The sequence below is a fragment of the Acomys minous genome, assembly GCF_964271855.1.
Source record: "Acomys minous genome assembly, chromosome: 10".
In the NCBI taxonomy this organism is placed as follows: Eukaryota; Metazoa; Chordata; class Mammalia; order Rodentia; family Muridae; genus Acomys; species Acomys minous.
In genome coordinates, this window is record NC_140491.1 from 95,267,449 (window position 1) to 95,281,726 (window position 14,278).

A 14,278-nucleotide genomic window follows, 5' to 3' on the forward strand; every position below is an offset into this window, starting at 1 on the left:
CTAGACTTTAAGACCACTAAGCTGGGGCTGGAGGGATGGCTCAGCGGTTGGGAGCACTGAATGTTCTTCCAGAGGACTCGGGTTCAATTCCCAGCATCCACATGGCAGCTCACAACTGTCTGTAACTCCAAAATCTGACACCCGTAGACATACAATGCACATAAAATAAAAATAAATAAATTTTAAAAAAAGAACACAAAGCTGAGTATAAAGTAGGAAGATAATATGATATGTCATTGGGCAACAGAAAAATCAAAGAAGCTACAAAAAGTGTAACAGAATGGCAGTATTGCGCCTTAAGATGGAGGATAAGCACACACTGTTCTACAAGGATGTACAGTACTTTAAAATAACTAGTGCTTTACTTAGCCTACTACAATGTTTGGTAGTCACAATAAATAAAGGAAGACATTAAGTTTACAAATTATGATTTTAAATTATGGTAAAAAGGGTATTTTATATACATGTCAAAATCAGCATTTATTTGGTGTAAAGGACTGTGGAAGGCACTGTATATTAAATCATGTTATTTAACCCTTATCTTACTTTATAAAGGAACTGGAGACATACGAGGTGGAGAAACTCCCTTAGTCACAAAATGATTAAGCGGGAGAGCCCACACTTAACTCTAGGCTGCCTGCCAACAAACTCTCCATTCTAAACTCCAACTCGACAAGAATGTGTTCTGCTCACATTTGGTTAGTTAATTCTGGAAGAAACATCAGAGATGATGTCACCAGCTCCAAGCCACGCACTGCAGTCAGCCGCTTCTCACGTAGTAACGCAGTGATCTCATTGAGAGCTAACAAGAACTGCTTCCTCTTTCCCATTCTGTAAGGATTTCTCCCTGTTTCTTTTGTTTCAGTTTTGGATGAACATGTGGAGATGGAAAATAGCTCATACACCTCATCACTTAATATTTTGCCCATTTTTAAATTACTTAGTTTTGCCAAAATTAGTTTTGAAGAAAGGAAAGCGGCAGAACGGACACAAAAGGGGACTCCAGATACGGCAAGTAGTGCTCTTAAAACCCTCCGAGGAAGTAAAGGCAAACTGCCTTCTGGAACACCTAGATTCAGTCTTCTACTAATAGGGAGGTGTATGATTAATTTAATTTTAATTAATTAATTAAATGTATTGTGTGTGCTTTACTCTAGGTGCGGGGTGCACATGTACCCTGGTGCACCGTGGTGGTCAGATGACAATTGGGGAAATTGGTTCTTTGCTTCCGCTCTGTGGCTTCCAGGGATTGAAGTGAGCAAAGGCCTGCGCAGCAAGCGCTTTTACCTGCTGAGCCATCTTGTTGCCTCTAATAGTGCACATGTTTTAAACAGACAAATTCTCTTAATGAAGCTTGGGTGTTCAAGCAATACCTTCCACCCACCTACAGAAATTCTGAAAATCATTCAGGGTACCGACTTGAATTCAAAGTCTATTAACTGCTTATAAGTGTTATTTACATAATGCCTTAGATAAAATTTCACTGCTTAAAAGCTTTAAGAAAAAGGACCTCAGGGAGGTTCTCGTAGGTCTCCTAGCCATCCCATCAACAGGCTCTTGCCTAGGCTGACAGGACTGGGCCTGAGCTCTCACTTCCTGAGTGGGTCTCCAGTGCAGTCAGAGAGCTGTTAGTTGTTAGTACTGCACCACAGGGCACCTCTCACCAGGCTGGTTGTTCCGTTACCATTTGCTAACTTGATATAGGATGCAAGTGTCTTCTACTCATCCTTAAACAAGGAAACACAGCTTTCACCCTCAAAAACGAGTTTCTATTTGCATTAGATGGAGGCTGGTACAGGGCAGCACAGCTGGTCAAACTGCAGGAAAGGGGGACTGTAGTGTGCCCAGCCCCATCGCTTAGACAATGACGTCACTCAAGGCTAGGACACATCGTGGAAGAGGGGGCCAGAGCACCAGGCGACTGCTGTGAAATAGTTTCTTTTGGAAGTCAAAGGAATATTGCAAAGGTGAACTCAACAAGATGGATGACATCCCAGCATGAGTGAGGAAAGAGCGCACAACACCTTGTCTCTAGTTAAGAGCTACAGGCAGCTAATGGCTTCGGAAAAAGGAAGAGTCCGTTTTCTTCAGGAACAAGCCCCAGGATATGTTGAGCATGCCCCACGGGTCAGTTCTACACCCATGTACATATGGACTCAGTAGGATGGAGATCATGTACATGCATGCATGCATACATACATACATGTGTGTGTGTGTGTGTGTATATATATATGTATGTATATGAATATGAATAAAAAATTTGGAGGGAAGGAAAGAGGGGTGAATTTAATGAAAATACATTTCACTCATGTATGAAATTCTAAAAAATTAAAATAAAAAAATAATAACAAGGAGTTAAGGTGGTTCAGGTAGCAGTGCTTACCTTGTAGGCATGAGAACTTATATTCCCATCCTACACATTAAAAAAAGAAAAACACGCCAGGGTGGAGCAAACACGGGCTGCTCCTGCAGAAGAAGTGGGTTCAGTTCCCAGTACCCACACAGTGGTACACCAGTTCTAAAGCATCCAACGCCCTCTTCTGGCCTCCATGGGTCCCGAGCACACACGTGGTAGAAATATATACATGCAGGCAAGCACCCAACCAATCACATCAAATAAAAATAAATCCTTTTTTTTTTTTTAAAAGGAGACAATTTAAGTCACAGAAGCTGAACAGACAGAGACAACCATGGCCATCGGCAGCTACAAATCTGGGTGGGCCCCAGCGCGTGTGTACACGGATGCCCACGGAAGGCCAGCCCAGCGCGCAAGCGTACCTGCTGCTTCATAATCTTCATCTGCTCTTTCTGCCTCCGCTTCTCTTCAGCAGCCATTATTGCTGTGGAGAGGAACCAAAGCGCGCACTGTCATCATGGACACACGGGGAGGCGAGCCTCTTCTGAGTCCCCAGCTCCCGCCCCTCGAGTCCAAGCACTTAAGTCACCCACCTTGCTGTTTTTTAGCTTCTTTGGCAACCCGAGCCTGTTCCTGCTTTTGAAGTTTTCTCAGAAGCTTTATTTGAGCTGCTTGTCTGGCTATTTCTGAAAAACAAAAGCAAATTTCAAAGGGTATTATTGACAACTTTACATTTCTACGAAATCTCAAAGAATGTGAAACTGGTGCTGTGTCACCATGAACGACCCAATGCTTAGGAAGACTGGGCAGGAGAGCAGTTTGGGAGAAAATGGCATGCCTGTTCCCCAGCATAGAACAGCCGCCAGCCGAGGGAAGTGGATACGGAAGAGTCTAATTTTATGTAGCAAACTGTAGGTGTTACTGGAGGATAAAACGAAAGCTGATACTAAGATACATTTCCACCTTATGATAACGCTCAGTATTTGGAAATCACAGGCATCACTAAAATGTTCTGAGTTACACAACAGACCCCGCATACTGTAAATACCTTAGAAGTAAAACACCTCTAAACTGGGACCCAGAAAAAGCAGCCTCTGATAACAATATGCTAGGGGCCTAGCATACTAATGAAAGATGAACACATTTCAATATTTAAATAATCACATTTTAATATTTAAGAGTTGAATGGCTTTTTTCCCCTGAACTGTGGCTTAAGGACCCAACTTGGTCATAAGTTGAAAAGTACTTGTGATTAGAAAACAGTTTCCTGGAGCCGGAGAGATGGCTCAGTGGTTTAAAAGCACTGGTTGCTCTTCCGGAGGATGTGGGTTCAATTCTCAGCACCCACATGGCAGCTCACAACTGTCTGCAACTCCAGTTCCAAGGAATCAGACACACTCACACAGACATACTTGCACCATGTATGTCTGCACACAAAACACCATGCACATAAAATAAAAATAATTTCTTTAAAAAGTCTTGAAGTTTGCTACAAACAAAAACAAAAACAAAAAACTTTGTAAAAGTTGACTTTTCACTCTAAATTAAATTCTTTCATAGAAACATGAGTTTCATAAATTCTAAAAATATTATAAGGAGGCAGATACAATAAATAAATTCTGTACAATAAACTTTATAAATTACATGTCTGAAGCCAGACATGGTGATGCATGCCTTTAATCCTAGCACTTGGGAGGCAGAGGCAGGCTGATCTTTGAGTTCGAGGCCAGCCTGGTCTACAAACAGAGTTCCAGGACAGCCAAGGCTATACAGAGAAACGTCTCAAAAACAAAACAAAACAAAACAAAAATTACACATCTGCCTTAATTTCAAAGGTAAGTACTTAGTTGTAAAATAAGCTAATTCAACATAGAATTAATGATCTCTCAGATATAAGCATTTCTTCGGCCATAATACTCTAAAGCGTTCTAGCATGACTGAATCTGAGCATGTCACACAGCACTCTTTCTTCTTAGGATTCAGGGGGGAAAGCTGTCTCCACATCCCCAGTTCTGTGACATCAGGGGAAGGTGCTATTTCCTACTGTATACAATGTAAGGTGCTAGTGTTCGCTGGTGAAAAAGGAGGCTTTATTTATATGCATTGAAAGTCATTATCATATCCAAACTCTGTAAGATCATAATCTTTATTCTCTGATGGCTTAGAGTTCTGTCAGTTTTACAATGTTTAGAACTATATTCAAAACTTGCATTTAGCATCTTAACTACTCTGTGAACTTAATCCAAAATTTAAGAACAGTTTAATCCTAGTAGGTTAATAATATAATAATATATAACAGACGCTTTTAGAATCCCCTCAAATAACTCCTTTAAACTGTTTGAAATGGTGTTAAATGATTCGTTGTTCCTTAATCTCTAAAAAAGAAAAGAAAAGAAAAGAAAAACAACAACCAAACAACTATTACAACAACAACAAAACCTCAGGCACACAAGAATTCAAATATTTGCAAATATAAACAATCTTGTTTAAATTACTTATTATTGTGTGCAGGTGTATGATGTAAGCGTGTGGGTGGGTGCCTGGGGCAGGCATGGAGAGGTCAGAGGACAGCTCTGTGGAACTATTTCACTCCTACCCTGCATGGGGATCCTAGGGACAGATGCCAGATCCCAGGCCTGTGCAGGAAGAAACATTACCTACAGAGTTTTATCTTGCCAGCCCAAATACAGTGACTATTTCATTGTTCAATATTGAATGCTCGAGGCAGGAAAAAATGCTCGGCGGATGAGGACTGTCACTAGCAAGCCTAATGACCTAAATTTGATCCTGAGAACCCACACGGTAAAAGGAAAGAACTGCTTCTGGCAAGTTGTCCTGTAACCTTCACAACGTGTGGTGACACATGTACCCTCTCCCGCCCCCCCCACCGCACACCCCTTACTACATTAAAAAATGTAAAAAAGGAAAAGAAATCAGTGAGGGTTTGTTTTCATTTAGAGAAAGAACATATGTGAACATTAAGGTCTAAGTTTCATCTTTATACAAAATAGCTCAGGCTCTGTTTTTTTAAGGCTTCCCCCTGTATCATAGGACTGAGCAGCCCCCACGGTGATAATTTAAGTACAATTCTGATCACTATGAGTAATTTGAGCTTAATAAATACACTCTCAGGTGCCCTTATGACACCTTCTAAAACACACGACCATTTGAACATTCTGACAACCCAGAGGTCAGGAGAATCCAAATTAAACCGCTGGGTAACTGGAGAGCTCTCTGACCGAAAATTTACCTCACAGATCCACATATTTTGGAATCATTTTCCAGTAACTTGATGGAATTGGGAGATGTTAAAAGAATTCCGGAAGTTAGGCTACACAATGTGAGGGCGTGCGCCAAGCAAGCGCAAGTATTAACAGGGTAAAAGCGCCCTTGTGACGGCAGCTCACAGGAGAGGACAGAGCTGAAGGTGCCCCTCCGGGTACAGCTACGCCCTCAAAGAACTCCCTACTTCCTCAATTTAAGAGAAGCCTCAATCACTCCCAAGTCAAAAATACCAGAAGGAAGGCTACTGACTTTTGTATGATCGTTAGTAACCGACAGCAGCGGGTGCTCCCTACCTTGCGCCTGGAGCTTCCGCAGTAACTTGGCATCTGTGTTATCGAGGAATTCCGCACTGCCGACATTGGGCGGGCGACCCTTCCGGCGTTTCATCCTGGATTCCTCTCTTGCTCTTGGTCTATCTGGATTGGGCGGTCTTCCTCTTCGGCCGTCCATTGCCCTGATGCGAGGAAGGACATCCTCTTCTTTCAGAAGACACCACTGCATTCCCTTTTGACGGATAAATTACAAAAATAAATATTACAAACAAAATAAAAATGAGGGATCAGCAGAATATAGAATTCTAGTTAAAATCAGTTATTTTTTTAATCGGCTATTTTTTAATTTATACAGCTGGTATAAAATTTAACTTTTTAAAAACTCAATTTAGAACAGTAATTTTTCATGTTCAATGATCTTTAATATTTTTACTCAAATTATTTACACCTTAAATACAGAGAGGCTTCTATCTATATTTATGGGCATACAGATACATAATATAATCATCATTTCTGAATATAATTACCACAGTTGGTAGATATTTAAAGTATCAGTTGTATGAAGACTTCCCTAAAGACTGTTTTTAGGGGCACTAACTCACCAAAAACATTAGTTACCCAGGTAACAGACAACCTTTCTCTTATATGTAATATATATGTGTGTGTGTGTATTATAGCTAACACATGAAAGAGAAAGTTAAAACATTAGTCTTTTGTAATCATTAATGAAGTAACAGCTGCCCTTGAGTGGGTTGGGTCGCCTTTCATCCAAAAGGAAGCAAGCAGCTAGCACCAGGCTCCTGGGGAGCAATCTGGAAAAGCAATCTTGTTTCCACCCCCAGGCAAACCTGCATTTGATCAAGAGTCTGGATTTAATCACCATAACTTTAAAGGTAAGACTGGATGAGCAGTACCTTTTTCAAATTCATGCAAAACCCAATTTGTAGGAAATCAACAGATGATTTGGCCTCTTCAACAAATAAATTACGACAAGTTTAACAAACAGTACAGGAAAGTAAGTAGATTTTAAAAGGGGTAAATTTATCAGCCTTACCTGGCAATTGATTCAAAAAGACAAACTATTGAGAAAAATTTAACAACTGAAAATTATAATAAATACCGACATTTGAAAGCATCGGAAAAAACAAACAAACAAACAAAACCCACGCATTTAAATACAATGGCTGGACCTGTTAATTACAATTATTCTTGCTAAAAAAAAAAAAAACCCAAACTAACAAAAAAGAAAATAGCTACAAATTCACATTACAAACCCAGTTTTGTTGCAGGCACTCTGAAGTCATTATACACTCTGATCTTCACAATATTTCTAAATAGCTGTGTTTACTGTTCTTATACTGTAGCTCACAAGGTGCTAGCCCAGTGACGTTAAACGTACAAAGAAAGCAAGGGAAAAAAGGTGATTCAATCTGAAAACAACCACACCTTTACAAGACATGCTCTTGACTTTGTATCTGATTTACAAAGATGTTCTTATATCTTTTGATAGCTATGTAAATATAGATTAAATAAGTTGATGAGAGACTGATTACAACGTTTAGGACTGTATCAAGGCAAACATGTGACTAAAAAATTATTGTATATATTCCACATCTATTTGCTAAAAACAGTGTATAACACTAGCTCTTCAGTGATTTGTATGTTAAAATAAATTTTATATCCATTTTGAAAAAAAAAGTCTTTAAAGATTAAAAAAGTTAGCAGAATCAATTGTGTTGACTGCATTTCAGGCTCATGGGACTTCAGCGGAAAGCCATCAGTCAGGAAGCTTGGTATTACTCTACGTTTTCACTTCCTGGTTAGGATTTTAGGCATTAAAGCAGCATGTATCATAGAGATCCAGATAAATAACTAAAGTGACATTTGTGACCAGTGACAAGAAAGCACAATGAGTCTGTAAACAATATGCATTCTCTTTTAAGAGCATCTTATGAACATGAAAACCTGTTTTAAGGCAATATTTAAGGGTCTTATATGACTATATTTTCTTTTTCAAATATAATTTTTATGTAATTACTTTTACATCCGCTCAGAAAAACCTGCTTGAGTCAAAAAAGAGAGTATGTTGGTGTATGGAATGTACCAGACAGCCGTGACTTATGGTTTACATCCGTGCCCTTGGGACTGAGGAAGCATAATGCCATTGAACTCTTGGATTTCAGAAAACAAGAATCCTTAGGAGATCTCAGGCTTATATTACCACTTTAGCTCATTAACAGTCAAGTAGCTGTGGGTCAGGACATATGGCCTGGCTCTCCAAAACCCACCTCTTTAGGAAAAGTAAATTTAATTCATAATACCTGGTTCATGTACACTGGCTCTTTCTTGTGAGTCAGAAATTATAGCTAAAATGTTAGCTTACCTGAGGTTGGCTTTGTTTACCCAGAATTAGTAGAAAACATTCATTTCTTCCCTTAATTTTTGAGGGTTAAGACAAAAAATGTTTCCTAGAAATAACCTTTCTTTATTAAGACTTAAAAGATAGAGCCGGGTATGGTGGTGCACCCCTTTCTCTGTGAGTTCAAGGCCAGCCTGGTCTACAAAGAGAGTTCCAGAACATCCAGGGCTACTATACAGAGAAGCCCTGTTTCAGTGGAAAAAAAAAATTTTTTTTAAAGATAAATATAAAAAAGACATCATGGAGATTATGTTTATTATTTTATAATCCCTCTTTTAAGAGCTATGAATTTATATTCTTTTACACTTTACTTAAGACTGACAGCATGGAAAACATAAAAAAGGAAGCGTGGTAAGCACAACTCTATCGTAAGACTGCAACAACGCGTTCTTTTGTAAAGTCAGACTCTCTAAGAATGCGCTGTGTGGCACATTACCAAAGGTGAGCTACAACTCCTGCCCTGAAAGGACAGGTACAGCGTTTCTCAGTTCTAAAATTGTCACTACTATTTCTGTGATTGGGTGTGCTCTTCAGAGACAACTTCATGGAGCCTGTTCTCTCTGTCCACCATGACATGCGTTCCTGAGTCCCTTTCCCCACTGAGTCATCTTTACAGTCCAGAAAACAGCATTTTTTTTTTTACATGCACGTATGGGTGTTTTGTCTGATGTATGTGGACGTATGTGCTCAACATATGGCGCCTGCAGAGTCCAGAAGAGGGCACTGGATGCCTTGGGGCTGGAACCACAAATGGTTGTAGCCACGCTGTGGCTGCTGAGAATCAGACACGGACTCTGGAAGAGCAGCCAGTGCTCCTACTGTTGAGCCTTCTCTCTAGCCCCAGAGCAGCAGCTTTTTATTTGGGGAGGGAGAGATTTCATGACAGGGTTTCTCTGGGTAGCCCTGGCTGTCCTGGACTCACTCTGTAGACCAGGTTGGCCTCGAACTCACAGAGCTCCGCCTGCCTCTCCTGTGCCACCGTGCCTGACTGAGCAGCAGCATGTGTAGGTCTCTCAGGCTCAGGCTCCCCTAGTGTGGATGACTCGGGACCACACCATGAGCAGCAGTGAACTGACAAGTTAGGGCTGGAAATGTCTCAACAGAGCAGGCGCACATCACCCAAGTCTCTATCTGGGAAGGCAAAGGCTTGCATCCTACAGGAGAAAGCACAAAAGCTCAAGACCCCCTGGGTATGAAAATGGAAAGCCGGACGCCAAGCAGAAAACTTAGGCAGTCGGGGGGGGGGGGGGTGCTCTCACGTCTCAGTCCTGCACCGACATGGTGTCCTGATGTCTTCTTCACTTCTTGCTCCATATTGTTTGATTTTAAATATTTGGAAACTGATTTATATCCAAGGGAAAACTGTATATAAGTCAATAGTTAATGAGTACATGAGGGTTGAATAACCTAAGTGGTCCATCTGCCCAATTTCTCAGCACTAACACGCAGACTTCAGTGTGGAGCTGTAACTCCACTCATGCCTCTAAGGGATGGTTTCCCAAGTTAACACTTGAGATGCTGTATTTTTGATGTGAATAAGAGGTTCTGATTTTTGTTGTTGTTGTTGTTGAGACAAAGTCTCACTATAGTCTTGCTTGGTCTGGTAATTGTTTTGTAGATCATGTTGGCTTCTAAAACATCCAATTGTCTCCGCTGGAGTTCAAAGTATATAGCACTGCACCTGGCACAGAGGAGCTTTACCATCTTACATCTTGGAAGTAAAATAGCTGTGGTTTTTGGTTGAAATCTAGACTAAGACATTTGTTATGACAACTTTAGAATTCTTACTCATTTAGTGAACAGATTTATCTCTAAATACTTCTTAGTAAATTTAAAAACAGCTTAAAAATAAACTTTAAAAAAAAAAAACTTCTACCCAACAGTGTACTTTTAAAATCTATTCCTAATAGCGTACATGAAATAGTGTTCAAAGTGTGGCTAAAATACAAATGAGATATATATTTTTAAAGTTTTGCTTATTTTTGTTTGATGTTTATGAATGTTTTCCTGCGTACTGCAGTATTACTGCAGGTTTGCCTGGTGCTCGCAGAGACCAGAAGATGGTGCAGGGCCCCTAAAACTGGGGTTATCTGAACCCCGGTCTTCTGCAAGAGCAGCAAGTGCTCTGAGCTGCTGAGCCATCTCTCCGATTTAGAAGAGGAGAGATGGGAAACACCTGACATCTGCAAGTGCACTTCAGGGGAGGGAGGGAAATACGGCTCGGTGCTTCCGTGTGACATGGGACACTGAACTGCATGGGCTACAAGCCTAAGAAAGCCACAGGACACGAGCGAAGCACATGTATCAAATACCATTCAAAGATTCTGACAATTTACAATTTAATAAAAGTGCTAAAACTAACATGGAGAAAGTGGGGCTGTACCGGTTGTTCCGGGGCCTGGTGTGTTGCCATTGCTTCCCACATCCCAGAGCAGTGCTGAGAGCTTGGTGTAGCTCACACCAAGGGCACCAGGCAGCCTTGGTCTCTCCCCGTGACACAGTTCATTAGTGCCACACACTATTTTGAGTAGCATTTAAGAGCTATAAAGACCAAGAATAGCTTTCTCTGGGAGACGAGGGATGTCACCCATTACACACAGTGGGGAAAGGAGTAGTTTGATACAATTATCTCCATACTGTTGATTATGCTGTCCCATGGAGCAAATAGGTGACCCCCGAGTTCACAGCTGCGGAGGACTGAGTGACTTCTGGGCTCAGTTCAGCAAACAAAGGATGTGAAAAGAAGAAATGGCTTCAAAATGACCTTCAATAACTCTACACTTGGCCTTGCTGACTTTTAGACAATAACATCCTACCTGGTAAAGCAGTGACATAACTCCCCAGACGCCTCCCCTGACCGGGCGGGTCATTCATGTTCCCAGGGCCCATATGCGGCCAGGCTAGGGTGCACAGGGGTGGCAGTTAACAGCAGAGCTGGATTAGAACTCTGGTTGTTGACTCCCAATCTTTTGTTCTTTACTTAATTTCAAATAATCACCATTACTATAATTGTGCCCAAGGCCACGTGTTGCCCGAATTATTACAAGGGCTGCTTTGACTTTTCACTAGAAAAGCACTTTCTCTATAGCTGGACGTGGCAGGAAGGGATGAAGTCTGCCCGGTAACAACTTCTTCCTAATCTGCATTTTAATTGACTATTTGGTTTCTCCATTAACATTAGTTTTTCTTCAGATTTAGGCTTTCAGCTTCATTTCTACAGTAACAGGGGTGTTTCACAATTTCCTCTTGGAACAAAAAATGTCTTTGGGGAAAATCTGGGGACGTTATTTATCATAAATATCTGTGAAGTGATTGAAAATGGTTATTTCCTGAAAGAAACATATTATGCCATTAAATAGAGTCCTTCAAAAACATTCTCAGAAAGTTTCTGAACCATGAGGACTCATTTGCTGTACATCTTTCCGTGCTGTGTCCTCCCTGTAGGAGGAACTCTGTACTGTCTTCTGTTTTGTTTCTTTCTTAGACTGAGTTAGACACTTAATGTCCTAAATGCTTCTGAACATACTTGGTGAAAATTGTGGAATCCTTTAAAAAGTGACTCTTAAATATCTCATTTATGACAATTTGCACAAATGCTTATCAGAGTGCATCACCAGACACCTCTAAACAGTCTTTGCCACCAGCTATGGCGCCTCACTGTGACTGCACCCTGTATTCTTAGGAGGCAAATGCAGGTGAGAGAAATAACTCTTCCAAACTTATCCAGCCGGCACAAACATTTTCTATTACTTTGGTAACCAAAATCAAAAAATAAAATAAAAATAATGACAAACATAAGGATCGACAAGTATTTTATGATGCAATGGAACAGAATTCTGTAAAGACAAATCTCTTGGCATCTTTCCCACAGAGAGCAGCAAGGAGGCAGGATTGCCGGAGACTGAGCTGGAGGCAGCTGGCTGGCAGAGCAGGCCTTCAGAGCTACCCTTGTTTTATGAAGTCAATTGCCCCTTAAGTCAGGGTTTTTATGGAAACTGGTAAAAGCATTTGATCTTTTTCCTGGACTCACTTTGTAGACCAGACTAGCCTCGAACTCACAGTGATCTGCCTGCCTCTGCCTCCCAAGTGCTGGGATTAAAGGCATGCCCCACCACGCCTGGCCTGGTAAATGCATTTGAAATCTAGCTAGCACAGTGTTAACCAGCCTCTGATCTTACAGAGCTCTCACCGTATGCGTGAACTCAAACAAGACTCTTATTGAATAACAGTTTGGTCTCCTTCCTTTTAAAGCCTACTTCTCTTGAATTTCGGGCATCTCTTTCAGTTGTTTGAAAGATAGCCATTATATTGTTGTTTTTCACTTAAGATTTCACATAGTTAAAATGGTTCTTACTGTTTATCTTACTGTAATATACGCAATCATTATTTTCAACAAATGTTTGCTATTGCCAAATACATCTATAATAACTAGCTTAAGCTCCTGAATACTGAACAAAACCAGTTAACTGGCAGAAATCACCTCCTAAGTTTTATCTATATGATAGAGTTTTGGAATGCTTTTAATTATTGAAATGCTGTAAATAAAATTAGAAATAACAATTGGTGTTTCCTGGGCATGCCATAAAAGAAAGAATAAAAATGTGATATAAAAAAATAGTCCCAAGGAAAGCTGCCAATTTGACAGTAGATAAATTTGTTCATAAAGCATTTATTTGTTCTTAAACACCATATATATATATATATATATATATATATATATATATATATATACATATATATATATATATGTATGTATGTATTTATCATACATGTAGCACCTAAAATCTTTATGTTCAATCTTCCTGCATTTGAAAAATAACATATTCTTAGCTTCATTGCACTATAAAGTAAGAGGTATTATTATTTGGGGAAAAATATTTTCCACATTCTATACTTAATTCAAGTAAAATTTAGGACACAGAAAACAACAAAAAAGAAAACTAAAATATCTACTCTGCCATGAGCAATTAAAGCTACTATCAATTTTGATGTGTTTGTAATTTTTCATGTTTTGGATTTTTGTTGTTGTTGCTGTGTTCTAAGACACAGACCCAATATGGCGGCCAGGAAGGCGTCACATTTGGAGTCCTCCCTCCTTCTTCACCCACTGCTGTGGCTGCAGGCACACAGGGCCACACTAGGCTCCTTTGGGTATAATGCACTTTTGATTTTAATATATGGTTAGTCATTAGGCTTTTATACACTTTGTATAAAGTTAGAAATATTACACACAAAACAACTACTACTGTGTGACAAGAGTGCATGCGAAACAGTATTTTATATCCTCCAAAGAGTTAGCTAATCAAATTTCACTCCTGCTTTGTACTTGCTGGCTGCTGGTGAACTGCAGAAGTTCTGGAAATCTGGAAATGTGGTGTTGGTCCTCCAGTGTAAAAGCTTCATCACAAAGCACACTGGTGATCACACCTCAGACCATCCCTATTGCTGTGACATGGAGGCTGGAACTGACCACAAGTTCAAAAGGTAACCTCCATGGCCAAGAAGAAAATCACCAACAAGTCAAAGAACAAGTCCTCTGTGAATGTTTCTAACCATAGGAAACCCCTGCCTGCAAGGTACTCAGTGGGAAGTCACTGGGCCAAAACTGTGGTCAACAGGAAAGTCTAGAGATCCAGGTCTGAAATGCAAGGTCAGGTGGGCAGCCTGGGTCAGGTGGGCATCCTAGGACAGGTGGCAGCCTAGGTCAGGTGAGCAGCCTAGGACAGGTGGGCAGCCTGGGTCAGGTGGGCAGCCTGGGACAGGTGGGCAGCCTAGGTCAGGTGGGCAGCCTGGGACAGGTGGGCAGCCTAGGTCAGGTGGGCAGCCTAGGTCAGGTGGGCAGCCTAGGTCAGGTGGGGAGCCTGGGTCAGGTGGCAGCCTAGATCATATCTGAGAAATGGTGTAAGAAGCTTCTAGTTTAGATAATCATTTGTTTTCATCACTACA

At 40.7% G+C, this 14,278-nt stretch overlaps 1 protein-coding gene across 7 annotated transcripts in view; it reads right to left on the reverse strand.

Moving 5' to 3' along the window:
* BAZ2B (bromodomain adjacent to zinc finger domain 2B) overlaps positions 1 to 14,278 on the reverse strand; it is a 223,544-nt gene that overhangs the window by 41,362 nt on the left and 167,904 nt on the right. For all 7 annotated transcript variants that reach the window (XM_084799792.1, XM_084799788.1, XM_084799791.1 and 4 more), the window contains 3 exons: positions 5,935 to 6,145; positions 2,950 to 3,042; positions 2,779 to 2,840 (listed from right to left, as the gene is read on the reverse strand). In XM_084799792.1, coding sequence (XP_084655918.1) covers positions 2,779 to 2,840; positions 2,950 to 3,042; positions 5,935 to 6,145 — 366 coding nt within the window. The remainder of the gene's footprint in view (positions 1 to 2,778; positions 2,841 to 2,949; positions 3,043 to 5,934; positions 6,146 to 14,278) is intronic.